The sequence below is a fragment of the Megalobrama amblycephala genome, linkage group LG1, assembly GCF_018812025.1.
Source record: "Megalobrama amblycephala isolate DHTTF-2021 linkage group LG1, ASM1881202v1, whole genome shotgun sequence".
Taxonomy (NCBI): Eukaryota; Metazoa; Chordata; class Actinopteri; order Cypriniformes; family Xenocyprididae; genus Megalobrama; species Megalobrama amblycephala.
The window spans coordinates 67,049,650-67,077,049 of NC_063044.1; the positions used below are offsets into that span (position 1 = coordinate 67,049,650).

The 27,400-nt window shown below is 39.4% G+C and overlaps 1 protein-coding gene across 1 annotated transcript in view; it reads right to left on the reverse strand.

Moving 5' to 3' along the window:
* LOC125274221 (maltase-glucoamylase-like) overlaps window positions 1-27,400 on the reverse strand; it is a 60,298-nt gene that overhangs the window by 23,988 nt on the left and 8,910 nt on the right. Inside the window, exons 8-49 of the mRNA XM_048200458.1 lie at window positions 26,872-27,043; window positions 26,356-26,455; window positions 26,055-26,167; window positions 24,714-24,839; window positions 23,549-23,680; window positions 23,258-23,374; window positions 22,913-23,026; window positions 21,869-21,953; window positions 21,657-21,774; window positions 19,472-19,643; window positions 18,593-18,709; window positions 18,065-18,219; window positions 17,848-17,932; window positions 17,413-17,469; window positions 16,934-17,058; window positions 16,452-16,540; window positions 15,456-15,505; window positions 15,132-15,305; window positions 14,071-14,220; window positions 13,734-13,937; window positions 13,335-13,489; window positions 12,966-13,134; window positions 12,768-12,864; window positions 11,942-12,054; window positions 11,535-11,660; window positions 11,044-11,175; window positions 10,771-10,890; window positions 10,569-10,631; window positions 10,046-10,162; window positions 9,789-9,879; window positions 8,646-8,784; window positions 8,416-8,549; window positions 8,261-8,295; window positions 7,978-8,094; window positions 7,583-7,731; window positions 4,362-4,446; window positions 4,143-4,199; window positions 3,876-4,000; window positions 3,272-3,360; window positions 2,544-2,593; window positions 2,091-2,252; window positions 1,041-1,113 (exon numbers count right to left, since the gene is read on the reverse strand). Coding sequence (XP_048056415.1) covers window positions 1,041-1,113; window positions 2,091-2,252; window positions 2,544-2,593; window positions 3,272-3,360; window positions 3,876-4,000; window positions 4,143-4,199; window positions 4,362-4,446; window positions 7,583-7,731; window positions 7,978-8,094; window positions 8,261-8,295; window positions 8,416-8,549; window positions 8,646-8,784; window positions 9,789-9,879; window positions 10,046-10,162; window positions 10,569-10,631; window positions 10,771-10,890; window positions 11,044-11,175; window positions 11,535-11,660; window positions 11,942-12,054; window positions 12,768-12,864; window positions 12,966-13,134; window positions 13,335-13,489; window positions 13,734-13,937; window positions 14,071-14,220; window positions 15,132-15,305; window positions 15,456-15,505; window positions 16,452-16,540; window positions 16,934-17,058; window positions 17,413-17,469; window positions 17,848-17,932; window positions 18,065-18,219; window positions 18,593-18,709; window positions 19,472-19,643; window positions 21,657-21,774; window positions 21,869-21,953; window positions 22,913-23,026; window positions 23,258-23,374; window positions 23,549-23,680; window positions 24,714-24,839; window positions 26,055-26,167; window positions 26,356-26,455; window positions 26,872-27,043 — 4,853 coding nt within the window. The remainder of the gene's footprint in view (window positions 1-1,040; window positions 1,114-2,090; window positions 2,253-2,543; window positions 2,594-3,271; window positions 3,361-3,875; window positions 4,001-4,142; window positions 4,200-4,361; window positions 4,447-7,582; window positions 7,732-7,977; window positions 8,095-8,260; window positions 8,296-8,415; window positions 8,550-8,645; window positions 8,785-9,788; window positions 9,880-10,045; window positions 10,163-10,568; window positions 10,632-10,770; window positions 10,891-11,043; window positions 11,176-11,534; window positions 11,661-11,941; window positions 12,055-12,767; window positions 12,865-12,965; window positions 13,135-13,334; window positions 13,490-13,733; window positions 13,938-14,070; window positions 14,221-15,131; window positions 15,306-15,455; window positions 15,506-16,451; window positions 16,541-16,933; window positions 17,059-17,412; window positions 17,470-17,847; window positions 17,933-18,064; window positions 18,220-18,592; window positions 18,710-19,471; window positions 19,644-21,656; window positions 21,775-21,868; window positions 21,954-22,912; window positions 23,027-23,257; window positions 23,375-23,548; window positions 23,681-24,713; window positions 24,840-26,054; window positions 26,168-26,355; window positions 26,456-26,871; window positions 27,044-27,400) is intronic.

Sequence of the window (27,400 nt, forward strand, 5' to 3'; positions counted from 1 at the left end):
ACCATCCGGGGACTTTTGGCATACTCTTTTCAACATACTATGCTTTGGGACACACTTATTTTAATCTCACATACTATTTAGGATGGATAGTATTGACATTGGGACACAGGGCATTTCTCATGAAAAAGTGGATAAGTATTCATACACAGCGCAGATCATAATCAGCGAGCATGTTTTTAAATAATGTTGTTTGGTGGTGGTGACGTTGATCCGTGACCATGGTGTGTCCATTTATAGCCTACTGTTAGCTTTTTATATCTGACCACTTTATTTAGGCTTTTATATTTTGCAATTTTCCAAAAGTCAATGGGAAAAATGCATAGGCTTTCGATCGAGGGAACCAGCGCGCCGCTTACTTCCAGGCTGGTCTACAAAAACACATCTCATGAGGTACTCTATACAGCAAATCATACGATTTTGGGAATTTTTGTGATTTGGCATATACAATTAAGTGCTAACTCTAATCTTATTTTATTATCTGTTGTAGTTAGGATCTATTGGCTAATGTTTTATTGTACTTAAAACACAGAATAGATTAAGTTATTGTTTACAAACAAACACATTTAGCGCTTTATTCATTTGATTTCTTCAAATGAATACCAACCAAAACGCAAGCGGCTGATTTTACATTTTAAAGCACAACCTTTTTTTTTTTTTTTTTTTCTTAACTTGATGATTTGTTTACCAATGCTTGCATTACTTGGCACAAAGTCCTAATAAATGGCATGTTTAATGGCAAACTCATGTTCAAACTCATAATGATGAACAAAACATCCAAAATACATTTTAGGATTTGATAAAGTTGTATTTATACAATATTAAATGCTTATAACTACCAGTTTTAACACCACTAACCACAGTATCAATATGTTTTGCTCTTCCAACATTTTATTTATTGGTGTTTTTAAAGTGTACCATGAAAAGCTCCACATGGAAATGCAAAATAAATTACTAATTGACTAAACATTGGTAAATTAAGGTAAATAATCATGTGATTGCTCTTTTCCGCCCATTTCCACAGACCGGTGTCCAAGTCTAGCTTTTCCAGGTGATTGTGAAAGGCTTTTCAATGGTGTGAGATTGAGATGTTGCATCAAACTGCAACTCCTGAACCTGAGGGAGAGGAAGAGACAATTTTTCAGATTTTGCCATTTTCATTGTTCTCAGCATAAATTAAAGGCAGCAAACAAATACTTACATGATGCATGAATAATTTTTTAAATATTATAATTATTTATAAAATTATATGTCAAGAAAATTATGCCATGTCATGAAAATAATTAATTTTAAATATTAAAATTGAAATATTAAAATCTCTTTTAAAAAATTGCATATAATTTGAGTATTTCTTTGTATTGATTTTGGGGTGAAATATGACCAAAATCAAATAAAGGCAGAAAACACACGATGCATAAATAATTTTCAGTTTAAATAATATAATCATTTATAATTGCAATTATAAATACTTGTCATTAAAATCATAATTTTTTAAAATATTAAACTCTTTTTAAAACTAAAACTAAAAATAATTTACATTTATATAAATAAATACCCCTGAAGGGTACCAACTGACGGACACTGGGCTTTCACCTGAAGTTATAGAGACCATTCTCAGTGCTAGGGCTCCCTCCATGAGAAAAATTTGTGCCAACAAATGGGGTGTCTTTGAAAGATGGTGTACTGCACGCCATGCAGACCCAGTCAACTGCCAAATTGTTTCAGTTTTCTGCAGGAGAAACTTTCAGCAGGCACTTGCTGTTCGCTGCTTCATTTGTGGGGCCAGACGACTGAGGCTTCCCGTTAGAATCAGGATTTAGCCATAGTTCTCGAGGGGCTGGTTGAGTCCCCCTTCGAACCTCTAGATTCAGTGCCTGATAAGCTACTGACTTTAAAAATGTTTTTTTTTTCTCATTTAATTGGGGTTAGGGTTAGGGCCAGGACTTCTATTCAGACGATACCTGAAGATGCACCTGTAACACATCTAATTATAGCCTCTGACGAACATGCATCCGATGACCTAACCGTCAGATGCTGTCAAGTTTAAGGCCAAGTTCTTTGGCATGTTCGTATGTTTGCATGAAGGATCTCACCTCAGCGTTATATGTGAATGGCAGGTCTGCGTCAGGCTTTCCAGTCACGCTCATGGTAACACGAGTGACGGGCGCTGTTACACCCCACACCTTCACCAGACCCAGGGTCAACCTGTCGGCCTCAGCCAGACCATCAGTGGGAACCGTGCTGGTGAGGACACCCTATACATACAAACACACAGGACAACTGTTACACACGTGCATATAATGATAACTGATGACAGTAAAACATCCAATTAAATTATAATTATAATTATCATGAAAATAATATGACAGTGACATATGAGATGTAACTTTTTTTGGATCTGGACTGGTTTATAAATGGATGTTTGGATTTAAGTGAGATGGACACTTTAAAGGATTTAATGACCACAAATCTGAAAGAAAGGCACACATAGCATATACTATAACATATTAACATATATACTATAAAATCAAAACATATAAACGTACCGAAGATGCAGTGAAAGTTGTCAAGAGGAAACGCTTATTCTGAACAGTATCTGTAAGGAGAAAGAAGAAAAACCAACACAGGCTTGTCAGAAATACATGCCTCTATTGTACCTCTGTTTTCTTATTATAATTTTTTTATTGCAAAACTCCAAAGGCTAAATATTGTATACTATTGTAAACTAATACATTTGCATCACATAAAAGCCATTTATATGGCATACACTCAAGGGAAACATCTGTAAATGGGGTTGGATCCAGATCTAACTCCTCAACAATTTTCATATCCCTAAACCTACCCGTCTCCACCCCCTGGATCTCATGTTCTGCAGTGAGGCGCTACTGGATTTTACAAGCAAATCTTTAGTCATCCACTAGATGGGGGCAATTTCACTATTCTCCCAGCTAATCATTGGCTATGGTTACAGCAGGTTTGGCGCAACTGAATTTGAGCAACTAAAAACAAAATGGAAAATCAAGAATATCAGTGATAATAAAAACAAAGTTTAAACTGAATGAAAAACAAGCTCAGCCGTCACACTAAATTGGGTAAGATGTTTATATTTTTAATGTTTCAGTTTAACTAATTACCCTGTGTACACCGGACACAATGCAGCACACAAAATCCACAACAAACTGATGCCTTGTTCTATTTCTGACACACTCCAAAGTGCCTGTACTTCTGACACAAAGAACAAATGGATTTGCAGTGGTGACTTAATATAACTCACCAATTCCCTCTCCATCATCCCAGAACAGGGATCCATGTGCCGAACCTCCATCATCAAGAGCAACAAGAAGACCCAGAGGATTCTGACGACTACAATAAATAAAATAAATAAATATAAAAAAACTACAAAAAAGTGAACATTACATTAGTGTTAATAATGTAGTATAATAACATATTAACACCTACATTTACATATCAAAGTGCCTCTTTTCTCACAGTATCTGAAACAGTTCAGTAAAGGATTCGGCCTCTCTAAACCCCGCCTTTCTGAGAGCTGCTCTGCTCTGATTGGTTGATTTTACCGTATCAATCTCATGAAAGTGGATTTGCTTTGGTAGCAGAAAACAGCTTCTTCTCGACATTAATAAAACGAACCAAACTCTTCCAGTCTCAGATACATGAAAGGTAATGAAAAAGCATAAAAGGGGCACTTTAATTCAGTGATCAGACACTTTGTTATCTTAATAAACAACCATGTGAATCTCTAAAAACACTCAGAGAGAGTGGAATATGGACATGTAAAAAAAAAAAAGTGGAAAAAGTGGAAAGAAATACTAAGCAACTCTAGAAAAAGTCTTAATAAAGATGTCGAGCAGCTTGTTGACCTGAAGTGTGTGTTTTTCTCTGCTTTCTGCCAGGGCAGGATGTGTCCTCCTCTCACATGCAGGTTAATTTTCGATAATGGTGTATCCATATCCACAAACTGTCCTCGCACTCCAACAACTTCACCCTGGTGGATCAATCACATACCAGCAGATAAGAAAAGCCAATATATAGTAGCACAGGTGGACTTTGTTTAGAAGCCAGCTGCATTATGACTGCTTCTTTCATTGACATGCTAATAAAGATTTGCATGCTGATAAATTGCTCACCGTGTGGTAATCGTACCAGCGGGCGTTTGGCACGTAGCCCCTGACAACAGTAACGCCCTTCACAAAACAAAACCAATGAGAAATGAACAAACAACAACACAAACAACACTTGGGTCAGTTCAGGATATGTGAGCCAAACCTCAAAACTCAAACATGACTACGGGTCATGTGTTTGTGTAGTGTGATCATAGTGGAGTTGTGTTTGTGTGTGTTCAGTACCTGGTCCAGAGCAGGTGTGATCAGAAGAGCCGGACCCCAGAGGAACTGCCTGTCGATCTTCCATGTGTTTTCATCTGTGACAAACCTGCAGTACAGAACATGATCTCATCAACATTGGATATGATTTCATCAACACTGGACATGATCTGTGCAGAGTAGTTAAATGTTGCATAGCCCTTTAAGATTGATGCTATGTGTGAGTGGGCAGGGAGTTCAAGTGTTAGGTGCACAGAGAAGTGCATGGAGTGATAAATAAATGACACAAAATTTGTTTTGCAACTATATCCTGCGTTGTATCAGTTCTTGACACAATCTAAGTGGTGTCAGAAGAGTCTAAACATGGCTCAGGGTCTCCGCAGCATTGATCCGCTCATTTTCGACGAGAATGTAGCTGATAACTGGAGCAAATTCGAAAAAGAATGGTACATATATTGCAACGCTGGCCTATCACACAAATCGAACTCTGCTTGCCCACAAAGAATATAATAATGGACAGACACGTCTTCAACACCACTAATCAAAAGCCTGGTGAGTCCATTCAGTCGTATGTTTCCACACTCAAAATTCTTACAAAAAAATGCGACTTTGGAATTTTAAATGTTAGCTGACCACATTCATGACGACCTTTGCAACATGAAATTAAACCCTGATAAGTGCAAATTTCATGTCACCTCAGTTTCTTATGTAGGCCACCTCCTGACTGCTGACAGCATCAAACCTGACCCTGACAAGACTACAGCTGTCCGCCAAATGCCAAAACCTGAGGACAAACAGGCCTTGCAACGGTTTCTTGGCATGACAAACTATTTATCAAAGTTCATTCCACACTACAGTGACATCACAGGCCCACTTTGTTTACAGTTAAAGCAAGACGCGGAATGGTCATCATGGCTCAAGTTGCAGGATTCTGCTTTCCAAAAGTTAAAAGATGATGCATCCAGTTCCCCAGTTCTGCAATAATTCGATATGACTAAGCCCGTTGTCCTCTCAGCTGATGCATCCCAACATGGACTAGGCACTGTGTGTCTTCATCAGGGTGCCCCTGTTGCCTTTGCCTCACGTGCCTTAACACCCACCGAATCTCGGTATGCCCAAATCGAGAAAGAAATGTTAGCATTAGTATTTGCGACACAGAAGTTTCATGACTTTTTTATGACAATGGAAACGGATCACCAACCTCTCATTACAATCCTCAAAAAACCACTGCACACTGCCTCGGAACGTCTTCAAAGCATGATGCTCAAGCTACAACGTTAGTCTCAATGTGATTTACAAATGGGGCAAGGAACTCTTAATCGCTGATGCTCTATCACATGCTCATCTGTCCTCCACTGAGCCTCTCTCTGACGACTTGCTAGAGGTAATGGCACTTCAAGTCCTCTCGTCACAACGGACAGAAGAACTCCAATCTGTAATTAAATCTGATCCTACATGATCATGATCAAAAACTTGGAGCTATCACATGCTCTCCACCCATTCATTGCAAAGAGAGAGGAATTTGTTGTTGAGAACGGACTGATTATTCGAGGACAGAGACTTCTGATACCGTCATCATTACAAAGTTACTATGTAACTACATAGTAAGCTACATCAAGGCTATCCTGGTCTGGCAGCCACAAAATGCAGGGCAAAAGAAACAATGTACTGGTTCACAATGTATGGTGATCTAGAGAGAGAACTCTCTCGTTGTGTCCCTTGCAATGCCCTCAAGTCCCATCACTCAAGAGAACCCATGCATCTGCACAATGTTCCTGGCCTTCCCTGGATGTTCACTGCTGCCAACATATTTGAATGGCATGGCAAAATGCACCTCGTTTTCTGGTTGGTTCGAGCTCGACCATCTGCCTGACACAGGGGTAGGCAAGTTCGGTCCTAGAGAGCCGCTGTCCTGCTGAGTTTAGCTCCAACCTTAATCAAACACACCTGAACAAACTAATCAAGCTCTTCAGGATTACTAAGGCTTTAGGCAGCTGAAGGGTTTTTTTTCAGGGTTGGAGCTAAACTCTGCAGGACAGCGGCTCTCTAGGACCGAACTTGCCTACCCCTGGCCTGACATAAGGAGTGTCACCATAATTGTGAAACTCAAGAGACACTTTGCAGTCCATGGAATTCCCCAGCCGCTCATGACAGACAATGCACGGCAGTTTGTCTGTAGCAGCTTTTCTGATTTTGCACGTGCATGAGATTTCGAGCACATTCGGAGCATCCCTTAATACCCGCAGTCCAATGGCCTTGCAGAGCATGCAGTGCGATCCGCCAAACATCTGCTTGAGAAGTGTTACAGAGAGCGCATTGACATACAGGCTGCCTTACTCCATCTGCGTAATCTTTCACGAGCTGACCTACCATCTCCTGCCCAGCTCCTCTTCTCCAGGCGTACAAGAACTTTTCTTCTAGAGCTGAAAGACAGACTGAAGGCTTCTGTATGCCGTGATGTCAAGGCTGTGTTTACCAGGAAGAGAAAGGAGAGCAAAGCATACTATGACCGCAAAGCCCACACCCTTTCACCCTTACAACAAGGACAGACAGTAAGGATGCAGACAGCTCAGGGTTTCGACAAACTGACGGTTGTACAAGGCCCTGCTTCTCAGCCGAACAGGTTTTTGGTAACATCTCAGGGCAGACAGTACACAAGAAACCGATGTCTCCTTCTCCATGTTCAAGAGCCTGCACCAGTGGAATGTGGTGAGGATGATTTCACCAGCTTCACCTCTTACAACCCCTCAGTCATCTGCAGTGTTGCCATCTCAGAGTAAAGCATCCACCACTGGCACTGCTGCCAAGACTGCCCGGCCTATAGTGACTTGTTCAGGGAGAGTCAGGCATCCCAACCCATGTTATCAGGACTATGTAACTGCTTAAGGACACCTACTCTTTTGTTGTTGTTTTTTTAATAAACCACAATGTTACATGTTATACTTATTTCCCAGCAAGTTTTGAACATTATTGTTTTGCATGCTCAGTTAGTGAGTGTTAGCTTAAGGGAAGGGATGTAGAGTTGTTAAATGTTGCATAGCCCTTTAAGGTTGGTGCTATGCGTGAGTGGGCGGGGAGTTCGAGTGTTAGGTGCAGGGACACAGACATAGGTAGAGAGAAGTGCATGGAGTGACAAACAAACCACACGATCTGTTTTGCAACTACTGTGTTGTATCAGTTCGTGCCACAATCTACAATCTGATCAATTATTTTCATGTGTGTGTGAACTTGTGAGAAACACTCACTCGTGCAGCAGGGGTCTGACCACAGTGTTTCCATGAGCGTGAGCTTCGTACATCAGTGTGTACAGATACGGCAGGAGGGTGTAGCGAATATTCAGCACATCACGAGACACAGCAGCAAACTCTGGTCCCCATGCCACGGGATCCTGCCTCTGTCAAAGATCACACAAACTCATCAGATTATCATCATTCAGCACTCCTGAAGAAAACAAGAACCGATTCTCATGTGGGAAAATCCCCTTTTAGATCCCAAAAATATTATAATGTGATGAAAAACATGAGATCTTTTAAAAGGGAAATGAGTTCTGTCATAATATATTCATGCTACCTATAGGCTTAGAATAAGATAATCGAGCATTTGTGTCAAACTGGTCCAAAAATCCTGTGTGTGTTCTTACTGGCATGTTTATGGTGTTGTGGTTTCTAGAGAATGGGTAGAAAGCTCCGAGCTGCATCCAACGCAGACACATCTCGTATTCGGCATGGTTAAAGAAGCCACAGATATCAGCGCCGGTCTAGAACACAAGCAGAAAGAGAAACACAAATATAGATCTCTGAAAAAACGGATAAACTCTAGAGTCAGTGTAATGGCTGCATGCTAGTGTAATGCACCACACTGAACTAACAACATTATTTGATAAATAAAGCACAAATGATCAATTGGATGAGAGAGGCACTTACGTAAGGGATGCCAAATATGCTGAATTCCATCATGCCTGAAAGACAGAAAGACAGAGAGAGAGTTTAGTTTATCATGTATATAGATATTCAGTTTATACACTGAACTGTACAGTAGATACCAAGAAGTACCAAATGATAAGTAGCTATCATCACACCTATGATGGACTTCAGAAGCTGGTTCCAGCTGGAGTAGTTGTCTCCCAGCCAATGTCCTGCCCAGCGACCACTAGACGGGTATGTTGAACGGGTAATTACCACACCTCTCTTTCCAGTGGTGCTAAGCAAAGCACTGTGAAATACACACAAACACACACAGCAATTAAAACTCCTTCCACAACAACAAGAAATAAATCAAGCAGTGAATATGGAGGAACAGAAAACTCACTCGTAAGTGGGTTTGGTGTGAGACCAGCCGTACAAGTTGTGGACATCATAATGCTTGACGCGTGTGCCATCAGCAAGGATCTGCTCGCTGTTCATGCATAAAGTCTTATGGTTCAGACCTCTGTGCATGGACTCCAGTCCTGAGAAAAGATCACACACATACATAGGGCAGATTCATTTAGTCGACTAAACATTAGTCAATGAGAAGAGTCGACCAAATTTAATTAGTCTGTTTGTCACAGAAAAAGAAACTCCACGTGAAGTCACACAGTCCGTGAGGGACAGAATGTTATCGGCAGGTCCTTGTGGTAATCACAGTATGTCGGGCAGGAAATAAAAATGTTCGCCTATCATCCATCGACCTCGAATATGACTTATCATTTGAAACATGTAAGCAGTAGCAACTTTACATGGCCACTCGCTCGAACGTTAATCTAGATAAATGTGCACTATTATTAGCTGCATATTCAAGTTTGAGTAATACATCATTTGAAACTGTTTATTACTTTTATTACTACACTTTACTACTGTACACTCACAATACCAACAAAACGTGCCTTTGTAAAATAAAGGAAACAAACATGATGAGCTTTCTGCTTTCTTGGTCTCCGTGAACTTCTTTTTAGAGCGTGTCACAAAAATGAACCAAAACTCAGTGTATGCTTGCCTCACAGACATGAAAATATATCTATAGAAAGCTTGAAATGTCTACTTTTAAACAAAAACACATACTCTCGGATTACGCAATCCATATGAAATGTGCATTAAGGTGTGTTCACTATCCTGTGGAGATGACGAGTCAGCATTGTCAACTCAGAAAACAGTACTTTATTAATAAATAATTTAAATATTTCCTTGCTATTTTATTTAAACATTCATAGTCATTATTTTTGCCAGTGCTTTGCATCAAACTTTACGCTTGTGCTTGAGCATGGAAAAGGCAATATAAAAAGGTTTATTATGGTTTAGTTCCCTCCCCCAGTATATATTTAAGTAATTAAATTAATATAAACATTTTTCAACTGATGACTTAACTGAATGACTACCGGTGGATTAGAAAAATCTTCAGCTAGGGGCAAGCCTAGTAAATGTTGACCATGGTGTTATAAAGTACACATGGCAGGATGTGCTGATAAGAACTTACGGGGCATGTATGGAGGATATTCCAAAGATTGATCCCCTAGACACTTCTCTCCAACGGTGCCATGCACGAAACTGGCCGGTTCATTCATGTCCTTCAGAAAGCACAATTTCATTATTTCATTGGTACGGTTAGAGTTAGATGTGTTGTGTTAAGAGCAACAATGGTGTGTCCTCAAAGGGCATCTCGTACAATTTTAATGAATGAAATTGCTTTACTTTTCACTCCAAAATGAGAAATTTCAAAAACAAAGCACTCACGATCCAAAGTCCGTCAAACTTCATGACGTTGTTGTAATAGTTTTTAATCTCCTCTCCCCACCACTCCGCTGTACTGCTCTTGAAGAAATCAGGGAACGCCACAAAAGATCTGAAGCGCTGAAAGTTTAAATGAAAGAAACATTAAGTTGGACAAGATGCTTTAACCATCACTACACTGATTGAATATTTGCCAATTTGTTAAAATAGTAATAATGTGCTAACTCACTTATTTTCTGTTCTGATTAGCTGAGTTTGAGTTTGTTTACTACAGCATAGTACTAGTATGTGCTCATTGGCTGATGGTGTGTCTTCTACATGCTGATTGGCTGATAGCATCTATGATGCCACACTCATCTCTCTTGACTGCATTTGCAATTAAAACCCATTGTACTGATGATTTCAATATAAATAGACTTGAATATGGAGGAATAAGAGAAAAGATGTCCGGTTCTCTGATGAAGGGAGTTAGAAAGAGAAAGAAAGCGAAACATGGAGAAAGATAATGAAACAGAATGGCAGATACCTCTACTTGAGTATCCCAGTCCAGAGAATTGTCCACAGTAATATTGGGATAATCAGGCCACACCTATGACAGAGAAACAACAGCTAAAATCAGCGGTTCAGGATCATTCCTGCTTCAGTACATGTCCACGTCAACAAAACTATGAGATATTGCCTCAGAATACATCAATATATGTTCCTCTTCCTCTCTGTGTTTGTCATACCTTTCCCCACACAATGTCATTGCTGAGCTCAGAAGGCCATTTGATGAAAACGTCTTTTTCAATCCCGGTATCAAATGCAGGGTAGGAGCCTTTAGTCTCATTGGCCGCTATAGCCGGGTCCTGAAGCACACAAACAAATAAAGCATGAGGTTTTGCTACAGAATACATTTAACTGCATAGTCATACTGATGTCAGACTACAAAAGCTCTGTTCTCATTACAACATCCTTTACCATTCAATGGAAACAACTTTCTAATTGAGATTTGTTGGTACCAAAATGAAGATGAAGCGCATCCCCTCGGCCCTCATCTGGTCCACCAGAGCAGGCAGTCCCTTGAAGTTCACTTGGTCCAGCGTAAAGTCCATCTGCCTCTCCATGTAGTCAATGTCTGCATACTGAACATCCTTTGAGGGGTCAAAGGTCAAATATTAGAATCATTAAACTTAATGACCATGACATCAGAAGTGCGCGCAGCTGAGAGGAAACATTGCTAGTGATCCTTGTATTTAAAATAACTACTTATAAATGGACATTAATGGACATTTTTATGAAAAGATGAACTTTATGACTCTGACTCATTCCTAGTCTAAATACGGCCACAGAATGTTGTGTTTTCATTATATCACTGCAGAATAACTTACATTTATAGTGAGAAATACAATATTCCTGAAGTTCTAAAGTTCTGAAGGTTGGCGAGTTACATCACTGTGTTTATTCAGACTGAGAGACACACATGCACACACTGAAGGATGAGATCACTTACATAAGGAATTTCAGCAGCTTTCATGTCCTTGTAAAGATCTGCGATCTCTGCATCATTGGCGTAGCCGTAGCGACAAAGCTGGAATCCAAGAGACCAATAGGCTGGAAGAACCGGGCGGCCGATCATCTGTCAAACAAAACACACAAACCCAGAGAAAAATATTTGACAGAGTATGCAAATACATTTTAGTACTTAAATATTCAAGTGGATTAAGAGAATCGACTGTGACAAACAAACTTCCTTTAGATAGATATTTGTTGTATCTATTTATGCATGTGAGTTTTCCATTGCTATTTTGTGTGTTTTCTTAGATTGAGTTTACCGTGGGCAATTAGAGAGACTTCAACTTCTAAACCTCATCAAGCCAGGAATAACACACACACACACACACACACACACACACACACCTCAGTGTACTGCTGAACCACAGCTTCTGGAGAGGGACCCATCACCATGTAGAAGTCTAAGATTCCTCCGATGGTGCGGTAGGTCAGAGCTGGATCAGGCAGGAAGGTCACATCTAAGAGCAAAAGAAGCAAAAAAAAGAGCGAAAAGGATAACATCATCCCTGTGACTCAATGTGTCGCCTCAGCTCACAAAGAGTGTGTTAAGTGTGTTTAAATTACACAAGACTGTGTGTCTCAACAGTGTTCGGCAGCAGCATCTTTACTAACAGAGAAACTGTAAGTTTATCTGCTTCAAAAACAGCACCGTTATTTCCCTGCTAGTTAAAAATGATATGTAGCTTTTAAGTTGTTAAACTATTTTATTGATAAAATCATCCGAGCAGTGCAGACAACATGTTTCTTGGTCAATGTCATAGTGGGTTTTGGTTGTTTTGCTGTAGTCGGCTGTAAGGACCTTTGAAATAACTGAAATCATTTGGCGAAGTGGTATGGAACTATAATGCAGTCAAGACCTTTCTGGAACTACTTTAGCCTTTGTTTCCCTGAAAATAAGTGCACACATTAGAATGTTCATCAACCAATCAGATTTGAGCATTCTATTCTAACTACTAATTAGCTGTGAAATAATAGGCTTTAATTTATAAATTTTGAAAGTGTCTTTATTGCTTTTGCCTATGACCAAGCTGCCAACTAGACCAGTTTAAACCAGCAAACCATCTCAGGCTGGTTTAAGATGTATATTTAGGTTGGTCTTAGCCCATTTAGCATAGGTTGTGGCCGATGTGTCTGAGTGAGACACACATGGTTAGTGTGTGCTTGAACTCACCCATGGCATTGCTGTTGAGCAGGAGGACACCATGAGCGTTTCTTGATTTCTCCAGACCCATGTAGAAGGGATGGAGTCCATAACTGTTCAGTTTATACTACAGATGGGGAGAAAGAGATCAGAATTTGAGTTTGTGATGTGTTGTAAAGTGCAGATGACATACAGTTTCACGCAGGAAGGCTTGTTTCTGACACTCACCCCTGGAGGCTGGTCTTTGGCAAACAGGCCGTATGTGTGAAAGTTGAGGTCATGACTGTAGCTGGGGTGCTCCGTTTCACCAACACCATAGACATAGTTTGAGGGGAGATGTGTGGAGATCTGAAGGAACTGATCTGAGAATGTGAACCCTGGCATGGCAGAGTCCCATCTAGAGAAAAAGAGATTTAACAAAACATTGAGAACACTGAAAAACAAGTGTTACTGAAAAACTGTGCTTCTATAGTCGTATAACTCTCAGAAAACCCTAAAAGTGCACCTTTGTGAAAACTACAGTAAAACTACCACATGTTTGCCAGAAGAAGCTCTCTGGACTCCATGTTAGCAGAGTAATTGAGGTATATTACTCACATGATTTCTTCTGAGCCCTTTCTGATCACTTGGATCCCGAATGGCTTGTGCTGGATCTGAACCCTGTACAGTCTGTTGTTTTCATTTGTCTCTGGTGTGGCGGGCAGGTCGAGGGGAACAGGGACCTCGTAGCGAGCATTGGCTGGGTCAAAGATCTAGATCAACAGGACCAAAATCAGTCGTATTCTTAAATGTGTTCATTTATTTTCTTAAGACCTAAAAATCTCAACATTAGAGCATGGCGCTAGTAACACCAAAGTTATGGGTTCTCTTGGGAACGCTTTAACAAAGTATCCCTTTAATGCAATGTAAGTCACTTAGGATAAAATCTTCTGCCAATGCATAAATGTAAATTGTATATTCAATCATTGTCTTGGTCTTAATCCTAAACAATCATACCTTCCACCTCAGGCTTTGTCCACTCAGGTATGTGATTTCCACACGGAGCTTGTCGATGTCTCGAGATTGAGAGCGTTGACTTGGGAAATCAGGATTGCGCACTATATCTACAGTGATGCCGCTCGGTTTTTCAAACATGTTGCTGGTGATGTAACCGTGGGTATCAGCATAATAACACCAGGGCTCATTGGGAACATCTGAAGGCTATGAAAGACGATAAAAACATTTGAAGCAGATGTATTGCGTCACACTAGAACGGTAACAGGAAAGACACTTCAGATCAGAGAGTGTCTTTGAAAACAACATGGTTGAATATTGAAGATCTTCTCTCTCTGACCTTCCAGATGCAGCCGCGGGCTTCACATCTGGCCTGATCAGAACCCGCATCAGGGTGACAATCGATGCGCCTAGTTTTTGGATATTTGGCCTCCCAGTTGACTGTGTAGCCCTTCCCCAGTTCCAGCTCCAGATTTCTCAGATACATCACCTAGCAGACCACAAACACCCAATTATACTGTATATATTATGCAAAAGACAACAGGTGTACTCACGTCAGAATCCTATCCTCTAGTTAAGAGATGTGAATAACAAAAATGGCAAATACTGATGCATTAATTGATGGCAGCTGACATTAATGGCCCTGTTTCCGCCTGGTATTAAGATGAGTTTTGGTCGATCGGAACACAAGTGGATGGCAAAACGTTTTGAGCTTGTCCACTTTTGACCAATTCCAGAGGTAGTCGAAAACGCATTAGACCGAAATGCTTTCATAGTGGAAATGCTCATGTGGTCGAATGTGTTCAAACAGCACAAAAGGCCGCCTACTTTGATTGGCTTGAAGATGAAAAACATACCAAGCACAGTGTTCTCCCACCATTCTCATCATTTCACAGTGTTCAGTGTAGTCTTTCAGCTATCAGAGCAGAAATGAAAGCTATCGCTGTCTGTATGTGTTTCCGTCATCTCCGGTCGTGTTCATATGTAAATTGCACAAGCTTATTCTGTCCATTAGATCAAAAGATCTGAAAAAACACATACAGTTACCTACTCATAGACCCTCCCCTCAAAGAAATCAGGACAGAAGTGGTTGAAAGTGGACAAAAGAGATGGATTAAAACACCAGGTGTAAACGGGTATGCATCTAATAACTAATATGTGTGTGCTTTTGAAAGCCCAGGTTCCTGTACTCTCACTTGGAATGAAAGCTCACCTGGTACACGAGGGGAAACCTGCTCCATATTAACCAGAGAAAAAGACCCTATTTACTTTATATTCCTGGTCTCAATGTGCATTATACCTATTTCTGTAGTGTGTTTAATATCCCATTTCAATCAAACACAGTTTCATATTGACTTAGGAGGTGAACAGGAAACTATTTTATGTTAAAAGTAGGATTACCTCTTTGGTGGAATCGTAGTGAACCTGGGACTCCGACAGAGCTTCAGTAGTGATGCCGTCCGACACGAGCACAGAGGCGGGAGCAGCAGACACTCCCATCACTGTGATGTTCTCAAACTTTAAGTTGTTCGGATCCGTGTAGCCATTGTGGGTAACATGCATTGTCAAGACATCCTGATCCAGCAGAAAAAATGGCAGATATTATTACAGATTTTTGTAATAGATGCCATAAAAATGATTTAAATGTTGCTTTTTAGACATATGCAATGTAATGGCATTTAAAAACAAACAAAGAAACAGAAATTTGACATTACGATGACATACATTAGCTACGGAAAACTGATAATGAATGTAGGAGCCGGATAAAACAGTATCTAAGAAAAAGAGAGAAAGAAGTAATGAGAGACAAATCAACTTTATATAGAGTCACACAAGTGTTATCTTGTGCTGTATACAGTCCGCCATGTTCATCTCCTCGCCAGAGCATTTAACAGCAGCATTTAAGTAAGAAATGTGTTTTTATTAAAGCAATTAAGCTATCTTTGTGTGTTTTTGACATAACCCTGTGTATATTTGACAATTTAAGTGGAATAACACCTGAAACAGAAGTGTCATCTGACAGCCAGCTTTCTGTACACGTTTCAGTTGTGTGCTTTTAGAAAACCATATCAGAATTTTACACTGATATGGCTTCAAAACGCATGCAGATAATAAACTTTCATGATGACGAAGAACTGCAATGTCACATGATCCTAACCGCGATAGATAATCAAAACCAAACAGGTGTTTTGTTAGTTTCTGGCAGAGTATTTAGGCATGAGCTGCACAGGCTCTGCCCTCTTCTGGAAAACAGGGTGGGGAATTGCAGCTCATTTGCATTTAAAGATACATACACGAACACAGCACATTATTCCTTACACTCAACAATGCACGTTTACATGGTATAATTAATGATCTGACATTCTTGTTATTGAGCCCTGTATAAGATAGATTGGTAACGCTTTAGTATAGGGAACATGTATTCATGTATTCAACTAAGACTTTTCCCTCAATAAACTCCTAATTTACTGTTTATTAATAGTTAGTAAGGTAGTTGTTAAATTTAGGTATTTGGTAGGATTAAGAATGTAGAATAAGGTCATGCAGAATAAGGCATTAATATGTGCTTAATAAGTACTAATAAATAGCCAATATTAGAATAATATGCATGCTATTAAGCAACTAGTTAAAAGACCCAAAAATTAAGTGTTAAAGCTTTGATTTTTGTTTCTGACAGTGAACTGAACAACGTTTAATTAATAGCAAGTCCTTCTAAAATACCTCGAGAGTCTCCGTCATCCCAAAAGAGCTCGCCTGACGCAGCATTGTTGTCATCGAGTGCGATGATCAGTCCCATGGGAAGACGTCGGCTGAGGGAACACACAACTTTCATCACACAAAAGTACAACTCAAGAGCAGACAGAAAACAGACAAAAGCATACAGAACACAAACATCTAAATATATGTATGTTCTCAGTATCATATTAAACTCACTTTGCAATATTAATCATGTTATATTGATGCTGTGAATCATGTTCCAACTGCTCTAAATGGTTGTCGTTCATATACTATGGTAATTCCAGAGAGGATCATAATACAAAGCCTATAATACAATCTTCAAAAAATTGCAGACGCTTTGTTTTATTGGGCATTTGGTGTGTTTAATGTAAGTGGACAGGGCTAAAAGACTCCCTGAGTGTAGTGACAATTCATGGTTTAATATGAGCTTTTTATGTATTTTTAGGGGAAATCTACATCATTACCTGTATGTAGTGGTGACGTCTGGTGTCTGTATGGGCAGAATGGCTCCGCCTCTCAGGTGTAAACCAATTTTATCAGCGGGCAGGTTCAAGGAAACCTTTGCTTTGCGATCTTTAATCTTTACCTCCTATAAAACAAAACAAAAATTGCATTGTCAATATGCTTCATCTTTTATTTGATTATTATTTTATTTGATTATTATTAAATTGTTTTAGAGTGAGGGGACAAAAATGGACAAAAAAATATAAATATTGTGTAATCCATTACTTATTTAACTGATCAAAAGTGACAGTAAAGATATGTTTTATATATATATATATATATATATATATATATATATATATATATATATATTCAAATAAATGCTTTCTATTCATCAATTGTGAAGAAAAAAAAAAATTATCAGGATTTTTTAAAAGCTGTTCACAACACTGATAATAATCAGAAATATTTTATATTAGAATGATTTCTGATTCCTTACCTGCTCAAAGTCATACCAGATGGCATCTGGGATATAGGCCTCCACAGTTTCAACACCCTAAAACAAACAAACAAACAAAGAGAATCAGCTAAACATAATGACAAACATTATTTTGATGGTTTAATAATCAGCATTATTCATTAAACTGGTGGTCAGTTTTAAGAGAGATATGGTCCTCCTCTCATGGCTTTTCAAGATTCAGAAAGAGAGACTATGAGCGAGATAGCGGAGGCAGTTAGAAGCTCACAGAAAGAGAAGCAGCAAACAAACCAAAAGAAAAGATGAGGGAAAACCCACTGTACTCTTCAGATGGTGGCGCTCACATGTGATGTCAAGCTGAAAGCAGGGTGAAGACCCGGCCCTGAGTGACTTTAACATAGCAATAGTGTATGTGTGTGTGTGTGTGTGTGTGTGTGTGTGTGTGTGTTCACTCACAGGATCCAGCACAGGTGTGATGAGAAGATGTGATCCCCACAAGAACTGCTTGTGTACTGCCCAGGTTTCACTGTCGGAGTAGAACCTGCAGAGCGGGAATATACAGTGATTATATAGCATCATTACTCCAGTCTTCAGTATCACATTATTTAAATTAGAAATCTTTTGTTACTACATAAATGTCATTACTGCTGTTTGCACATGGTTATACACTCACTCATGCATCATGGGACGCACTACAGTCTCTCCGTTAACGTGGGCCTTGTAGAACAGAGTGTAGAGGTATGGCAGGAGGGTGTATCGGATGTTCAGATAATGCTTGGAGGTTTTCATCAAGAGAGAGTCAGCGCCGTATGATGCAGGGTCCTGGTCCTTTTAGAAAGCAACAGAAAACTAGTCAGGAAGAGAAAAGTGTGGATACTGATAATATGTTCATCATTGGTGGAAATCCGTGAGTCTTTGAGACAGACGTGGAATGATTACTCTTTGGCTAAAATCACATAACATTATTAATCTAATTTCACCAAGATTATTTACTTCATTTGCCCTCTCAAAACTCTCACTCTGGAGGTTTGATTGCTGCTCTCACACCAATCTCACAATAATGATTAGAGAAATAAATCTTCTACAATTGAGGACATGCTTGTAATTCAATGCATTGCTGTTGGGCCAGAAACATGTAGCACAGATGTTTAAAGACACTTTGAGATTGAATGTTTATGGGTGTTTAAAGAGCAGCACGTACTTTGAACCCTTGTGCGTTGTGGTTACGGCTGAAGGGGTAAAATGCACCGACTTGCATCCAACGTCTGCAAAGCTCTTCTGGTGAATCGTCGAAGAACCCACAAATGTCCGCACCGATCTGCAGAAGAACATCATTAGATTCAGGAAAACTCACTCATTATCTCAAATTATTATCTTCAGAAAACTAGGCAGTTAAATGTAGTTTAAAGTGTTTTATATATGAAAAAGCCAACTGTAATCTGACAAATGTCTCCATAGAGTATCAGAAGAGATCAAAAAAGTGTACAATTAAAAGCATCAAATGTGAAGTCGTTCTCTTCCAGGTCCGAATTGTCTCATTTGTGTTTCTTTATACTCTCTATACTCTAGAGCTTTATACTCTTTCTGTATGTCATTTGTGTCTAACATGTGAGACAAAGTTGAAGCTTGCAATATAATTTAATGAAATTTAAGTGGGAACTCCCAAGCTATGAAAGATCAACCTCTGGGCATCATGGGCCAGTTAAGTACTGATATAGTAATAATAAAATAATAAATGTTTTAAAAAATGATTTACCTTATATTACAAATCACAATAAGCTTGGTGATCAGCAAATATTGTGTAGCAAAAGCAAGAGATGTTTACATCTTCTATCCCATGATAAATCCATTGGATCTGACTGAGTTGGCCCATCAATGTCAACTCAATTCCACCTGAACACTGAGTCCAAATGCATTCCCATTCAATTTCTCATTGTATTTCATGGAAACCCAATCAAAACCAAACGCTTTCTCCAAACTCTTTCCATGTCTCTTGATGGGGCTGTTGTGTTATGAAGAAAGACTGGTCACCAATAACCCATTTTGGAAAAGACGTTTTATTTGGAGTCAAACCACTTACATAAGGGACTCCAAAGAGGTTAAACTCCAGCATGCCAGGTATCGCCCACTTAATGTCATTCCAGGTGGCGGCATTGTCACCCAGCCAGTGCCCAGCATACTTGCCCACCCCGGGGAAGGAAGAGCGGGTGAAAACCATGGAACGGCTCTTCCCAAACACTGCTCTCGATGCCCTGGAAGCAGAAACACAATATTAGAGTCAGTGCCAGTCCTAGACTTCTGGGGGCCCTAAGCAAAACTTTGTCCGGTGGCCACTGTCGGTACGTTCATGATCCCAACCCCTTAATTTGTTCTTTCAGAGCAGTTTTTTGTCAAGGAACAACACTGAGTTAAAATACATAATAATCTCGTTTTCTTTTGTTGTTTGATTAACATTAAATGACACAGACAGCAGCAGGTTGCTATCACTTTAAAACATCTCGGTTATGTATGGTAATCCTCAATCCCTGATGGTGGGAATGGAGACGTGTATCGAAACCAACATATGGGATTCGATCTTGGGTGCCCCAATCACCTCTGAGAATATCAGAAAAGTCCAATGAAATTAGCGTGCTGAATTTGCATGCCAGGCCACTCCTGTACATACAGGTAAGGTATAAGGACGGCAGCATGTAGGCTTCAGTATTGTTCTGACGAGTAGAGGTAGCGTCTCGCCCACTTCAGCCGTCAGTACAGATTTGTGGCATGAGGGCCACGTCTCAGTTCCTTCCATCAGGGAATGAGGGTTACCATACATATCCGAGGCGTTCTCTTTCTGTTGGTCAGTTCGACATGTGTCAAAACTGACATATGGGGTCCCTACGCTAAACGGCACAACAACTGTACCGTGTCATGAGATAACACAGTGCAAATGTGGGCAAGCCTGTGCGTGCCAACACATGTAGCAACACTTACTCATAATCTTCCAGCGTCCAAGGTAGATGACCTCAGGTCTCCACAGGGAGCACTACCCACTTTTCAAGAAGCCACTGCAACTGTAGGGCCTCTTTTGATTATTTTAAGGCAATAGGGCTGAGACAGTGTCTTAGAAGAGCCTTAGAAAATGCACAGTTGTGTGCACCTGGTTGTTAACGTTGGGAAGTATTCTCTTTACTAAAGGGACAGGAACGCAATGGACGCCACATCCTACCCGAAGGGGAGGTACATCCTAAGGACCCACCAGAGGGGAATACTATACAGGGAAGTCTATGTGGTGGGCTACCTATCCCACAGTGACCAGAGACAGAGCTAGCTCTGTCAAAAGGAAGACCATCAGGGAAACTGAGAAATGGGGTGACCATCAGGGCAACCACTACATACGGAGCACCAGCCAGATTAGAAGGGCTCACCTGAAAAGGGGCAGCTCACAAGTGTTGGGTCTGGAAGTGAGTTCCTCTGCTGAACTCAACTTCCGGAAAGTTACTATAGAGAGGTGGGGCCTAGGGTTCACCATTCCTTGGGAACTGAGCTAGACTGAACTAGGCTTGGCATGCAAATTCTGCATACCAATTTCATTGGCCTTTTCTTATATTCTCAGAGGTGACTGAGGTTCCCTAGAGCAGTGGTTCTCAACTCCAGTCCTCGGGACCCACTGCTCTGCACATTTTGTATGTCTCTCTTATATGACACACTCAATTCAGTTCATGCAGACTCTCCTAATGAGCTGATGATCTAAATCAGGTGTGTTAAATAAGGGATACATACAAAATGTGCAGAGCAGTGGGTCCTGAGGACTGGAGTTGAGAAACACTGCCCTCGAGCAAATCTCATATGTTGGTTTCAATAAACATGACAATAATATGACATCAAGGAGGGTACTGGAAAGACACAATGGACATTTTATTTCCAACTTAAAAGTCAGGTGCTTGCAAAATTAAGTAAAATGAGTTTATCCAGATACAACATTGTGCAATGGAGAAAGAGAACTTAATAAAAAATAAAATAACTGAATATACTATGTATACATAGACGAAAACATTATCCTCCCTCCTACAACCACCCAGACCTTTTGTGAAATGATTCGTAAACATAATTCATAAATCATCATGGTTAGGATGTAACAACCATGAGCTCATTAATATATGACTATCCACTGGTAAATACAGCATTGTTGAGATGTTAATCAGAATTAATCATTCTGAAAAGCAGCATAAGCCAATTATAACAGAGATTATTTGCATACAGAGTGTGGAAAAACCAGCACTTACTTCTCAGTGGCCAGGACCATAGAGTAGCCATAGAGACTGTGGACGTCATAGTGGTTCCCCCATTTGTGTTTAGCATCCATACATAAGGTCTTGCTGTACATCAGGCTATCAAGGATACCTTTAGAGTTCAATGGAAATGAAGAGGACAGATGTTCACAGATGTTGTGGAAATGCAGATGCGAAATCTAGCTGTAGATGCATTTCAGACTCACGTGGGGTGAATGGAGGATAATTGAGTTTGTTATCAGCGCAGCCATTGATGCCTCCTTTTACGAAATTAGCCACCTCATTCATGTCCTTAGAAAAAAATCACCAATTAGTTTAGCGCTTCCTGATTCAGGCAGTTTTTTTCAAGATTAAAGCAAAAATCTCAAGTTCAAAAGACTGTTACTCATTAGAAGAACAAAAGTGTTTAATTTAACTTTAATTGGAGCAAATTAGTTGATTTAACTTAAAAAGTTTAATGTTATAGGTTGCCTTATTTTTTAAGCAAGCTCAAAAGTTTTACAGTGTAGGGAGGCTTTAAAGTCAACATGAAATGACATTCATAACCATTGTACTTTCATAATGTGATGCATTTCTGAATCAGAATATTCAGTGAGACAAACTGTAGGGCAGAAATTGATGTCAGCGGACCCAGGTTTTGAGTCCGGCTTAGAGCAAGCGGTTTCGAACAAGAGGGGTGACATTGGTGCCATGACCCGGATGGAAGTGAGGTTTAGGGAGGTGAGTGTAACAGATCTGGGCCGGTGAGAGTTGTGTGTAAACCTCACTCGTCTGATCTCAAAAGGCGATCTAGTGACTAACGTAGGGCAGAACTTGATTTTATCAATCAGGAATTGATTTGATGGTGTAAAATGCATTTCTTGACACAGTCATCACTAGCTTCTTGATTGTAATATTTGAAACATGAATTTTCTGTAAAGCTGCTTTGAAATATGCAGTGTGAAAGCACTATACAAATTAATGTGAATTTAATTGAACAGGAGTTTGATGAATTACTACTGTACATAGGGTCAATTATGATTTAGCTTTTGTGGGTTATATTGTTCTAGATGAGATGTTTATTGAGCTTTGCTGTGTTTGAATATCATGATTAATACACAATGATGCAGTGGCATATAGTATTGATTTGGAGATTCTGTATGAAGTTGGAGATCTGAATCAAAACATTTTTAATAACCTTTCGTGACATTCCACCAAGTTTTAAAATGATCAGGTTTGGTGATGGGTAATGATCCCTGCGGGTTACTTACAATCCAGAGAGCGTCATGCTTGACTTCATTGTGGAAACGCGAAATTTCATCAACCCACCAATCAATGCAAGACTCGCTAGTGTAGTCAGGAAATACGGTTTCCCCTGGCCAGACCTGTGACATGTGAGAGAGCGGAAGAGAATCTTCTTAACTCTCCTGCATATAATCTCTTGAATGAATGAATGAATGAATGAATGAATGAATGAATGAATGAATGAATGTCCAACAAAAACCAAACATCATGGAAATCATTCAAGTTCAGATATTTTTATAAAGAAGAACTAGTTCTCAATCCCAAACCCTACTAATGATTAACCAATCAGGAGTATGTTTGGAGGATCATACCTCTCCCAGTAGAGGTGTTTCCCCGTCTGCTTCAGTGACCCAAGCTTTAGCTGCATGCCCCCTGTCAAGAGCTTCATAAGGTCCATTTATCCTCCGACCCGTGGACACAGCAGGATCCTACCAAGAAGAAAATGTTCTGAGGTGTTCAACAGGACAAAATAAAATTCAGCAAGAGGTTGAAATGTATGACCAAAACTTGTTTTGGCCTACTGTCCAAAACCTAGAACTAAATTGCCAACCTACGAAACTCTGCAACTCAGCATAAATGAAACCACAATATCAATTGCTCACCAATATGGTGATGTATTTCTGCCCTTTTTCATGCATGTAGTCAGCAAACTGAGGCAGCTCCGCAAATTTCACCGTATCATAGGTGAAGATCTTTTTGTCCTCCATGTAGTCAATATCAGTGTACTGGACGTCCTGGAACACAAAATAATTATGTTTCAGCTGTAAGTCTTAGTAAAATCTAAATAAAATCAGTTTACTTCTCTGACTGAATATCCTGTTTCAATTCAATGTCTATTTATGGAAGTTAGACTCTTTAACATAAAGGTTGTTTATTAGCATTGATGGTTCTGTGATTCTTTTCATCGCACAAAAGGTTCTTTAATAGTCTAAAGAACCTTTTCCACTTTAAACTGTTCTTTACACTAAGAAATTAAGAAATGGCTTTTGGAAGCTTTATTTTTAGGTTGTTAATGTTCATGTTTCTTGTTAGAGTGCCCAACTCACATGCGGGCGGACCCAGGTTAGAGTCCCGCCTAGAGCAGGCGGTTGGAAAAAGAGGGGTGACATTGGTGCCGTGACCCGGATGGGAGTGAGGTTTAGGGGGGTGAGTGTAATGGACGTAGGCCGGTAAGAGCTGTGGGTGTAAACCTCACTCGTCTGATCTCAAAAGACACTCTAGCGACTGACCAGAAACTACCATCTTTAGCCTCCTTGTTAGAATGCCTGACTCCCATGCCGGCTGACCAAGTTTCGAGTCCCACTTAGAGTAGGCGGTTTGGACAGGAGAGGTTACACCTGCACTATAACACTGAAGTCTCGTCCTTTACAATCAGCACCTTCAGCCTTTATGATGGCTAATGCTTCTTTTGCATGCTAACGTTGTAAATTCACTGTTGTCAGTTGTGATTTTTCTGGAAGGCTTGACTTCAATCAGCATATGTCAGTCATTTTCTAATGCTAATCAGGTGGAGATGCAATATCCTGATATGCTAATGCCTTTTTTGTTAGAATGACATCAAACATTGAGCTTCAGTGTATCTTTTGGCATTCGGAGCCTTAGCATAATGTGAAAAACGCTTCTAAATGCATGTGTATAGTTGAAATGCACATATGTGCAGTTATTATTCATGATAATAAAGCTTTATTTTGTGCTCTTGATGGTGGCTTTGAAGGACTGGGTGGGATCAAGTTTTGTAGAACAAAGTAAGGGGCCTCCTTCACTTACATATGGAAGGCCGGCCTGTCGATTTCTCTCCACGACTTTCTTGATCTCGTCCAGGCTGCCGTAGTCCCAGCGAGAGATCTGGAAGCCCAGGGACCAGTACGGAGGGATGAAAGGCCTGCCGATCAGCTGGAGAGATATGAAGCAATGTTAAAGACGCTGAAAATCACAGCCTGACTCTCTCAGGCTCATCTGGAAGCTTCATCTGGGCCTATAGGAATTCACTTCAACTCTCGTCATTAGCTAATGTAAATTAGCATTGATGAAGTTTTGGTAAGAAGTTCATGGCGTGATCAGGATCAGGCTTTATTTTATGACCGTCTGACTGCTTATTACTGCTATTTGCCAATAAATAAATAAATAAATGGACCAGTGTTATTTTAGTATCATTGATATATTTTAGTTTTCATTTTAATTTTAGATCAAATTTTAGTAATTTTGTTGTGTGGGTTTCTCATTTTTAGCAGTTTTTTTTTTTTTTAATATCTACATAGTTCTTATAAAATTTTATTTTAATTTTTAGCTATTTTAATACTGAGAAGATAAAGAGAAATTATGTCTTGTCAACAAGCTGAAATATTTTTTATTAATTTTATAAATGTTTTTATTATTAATAGTTTTTTTTAATGGTTTTAGTTTTGAGTTTAGTTTGAGTTAATGAACATAAAACTGAAATGGACATGAAATATTGATGTGATCTTAAATTTTTATAAGAAATAAAAATATTTGGACCAGGACAATAGTCACTTATGCACTTTAGCCAGAGCTGTGTAATGAATAATAATATTTTATATGATTTTAATTCATAATAGTTATATAATATATGTAATTAATAACATAAAATTGTGTGGTTATTTTACAAAAACACAGAATGCCACAAATGACCAGAATTAGAATAAAGCATTTCAGAATAGTTTTCAAATATAAATATTTTCAATGTAAATTTAATAGAAAATAAACATATTATAAATGTTTATAATTTATAATAGAATATTTTTTTGCGGTCAATATACAAAAATATGACCAATAAGAATAAAGTATTTTTGTACAATAAATTCTAGTATTTTGTTGAAAATATTTCCACCGCAAAATATGTACCACTACATAAAAATGGTAAAAGAATAAATAATTTATCAAATTAATTAATATACAAGTTATCAATTTGATATGTACTATTATTTACATGATCTTTTTGCTTTTAATCTGACTGGAAAGCGGAGAAATTCCCAGGATGATCAGGAAATGACTATTGTCCAACATGCTGTGTTTCTATCATGAAAAAAGCATTTTCATGTGTTCACAATTTTTGCCCTCAAATGTCACTGGTGTTTCCATTTCTATCACCTGTGTGAACTCATCCACCACTGCCTCTGGTGTCTCCCCAAGCAGGATGTAGAAGTCCAAAACCCCTCCAATAGTCCGGTAGGTTACGGCCGGAGCCGGCTGGATTGTCACCTCTGCACGCACACGAGAACAGAGAGACAAAAAAAATAACTTAGTCTGCATTCATTTGAAAAACTAAACAAAAGCAGCCATTCCAAACACATAAAACGCACTATACATGCAAATCATGTTATTAAAGATTATGACTTTAGTCCACGGCAAAGCTTCACAAAGCTTCACATCACAATGACGGTTTGTTTACCCATAGCATTGCTGTTCATGAGGAAAACACCAAAGGATTGGCCGCTGCCATCTTCCAGACATGTGAAATAGGGGTAGTGGCCGTACAGGTTGTGTGTGTCCTGGGGTAGGAAAAGACATCAAGGTTTGTAATGGCAAATTTCAGCCTTTCAATCAGTTAATTAGACAGTTTGGGACATTTATGTCTCATGATCTTGAAACACAAATTGCAGGATAATTCTACACACCCTAGATCTCCTCGGAAAAGTAGTGCTAATAGTGAGTTGTTCTAAATGATTCATTTATGAATCAGACTGATCTAGTTCTTGAGTTCGACTCACTGACTCAATGCTTTGGCTGACTTTAATTTCAGTCAAATGACTTCGGAAGATTTGGATTTTGCCTTTTGAAGCGTGACATCCTCAGTCCTTCAGAGTGGCCAGGAGCTTCTTCAAAAGCTTACCCAAAACTTTGTATTTCACTGAAGAAACTAAGTCAGAGAAAAGGTTTTTGCAATGTTGTAAATGTTATGACTCACGCCATTGGGAAAAGCATCTCTTGTGAAGATAGGCCAGGTCCTCCAGTTGGTGTCATGGCGGAAGGTCTGATGGACATGCTCTCCAAGTCCATAGATATTGTGAGAGGGGAGTTTAGCTGAGAGCTGAAGGTACTGATCAGCAAAAACCAGCGGCCCAATGGTTGTGTCAAACCTGACCGAGCGAGAGATGAAGCGATGCCATAGAGAGAGTAAGTTTATTCACAGTTCAGTTTGTGGGTGAATCTCATGAAACCTGCCAATCCATTGACCAAAAGATTCACCCTTTAAATATAGAAAATGCACACCCAAACCACATGAAAACACTAGAATAAATGATAAATACTGATAGATGGGTCATCTTCTGTGACCAAAGGACAACAACTTCCTATTCTTGAAACCACAGCTAAACTGATAGCTAAGAATCATTCTGCAACATATATATCTTCTTATCTAAAACTCTACTTGGAGTATTATTAAAAATAACATCACTTACAGATAAGATTAATGAGCATATTATGCAGATACACTC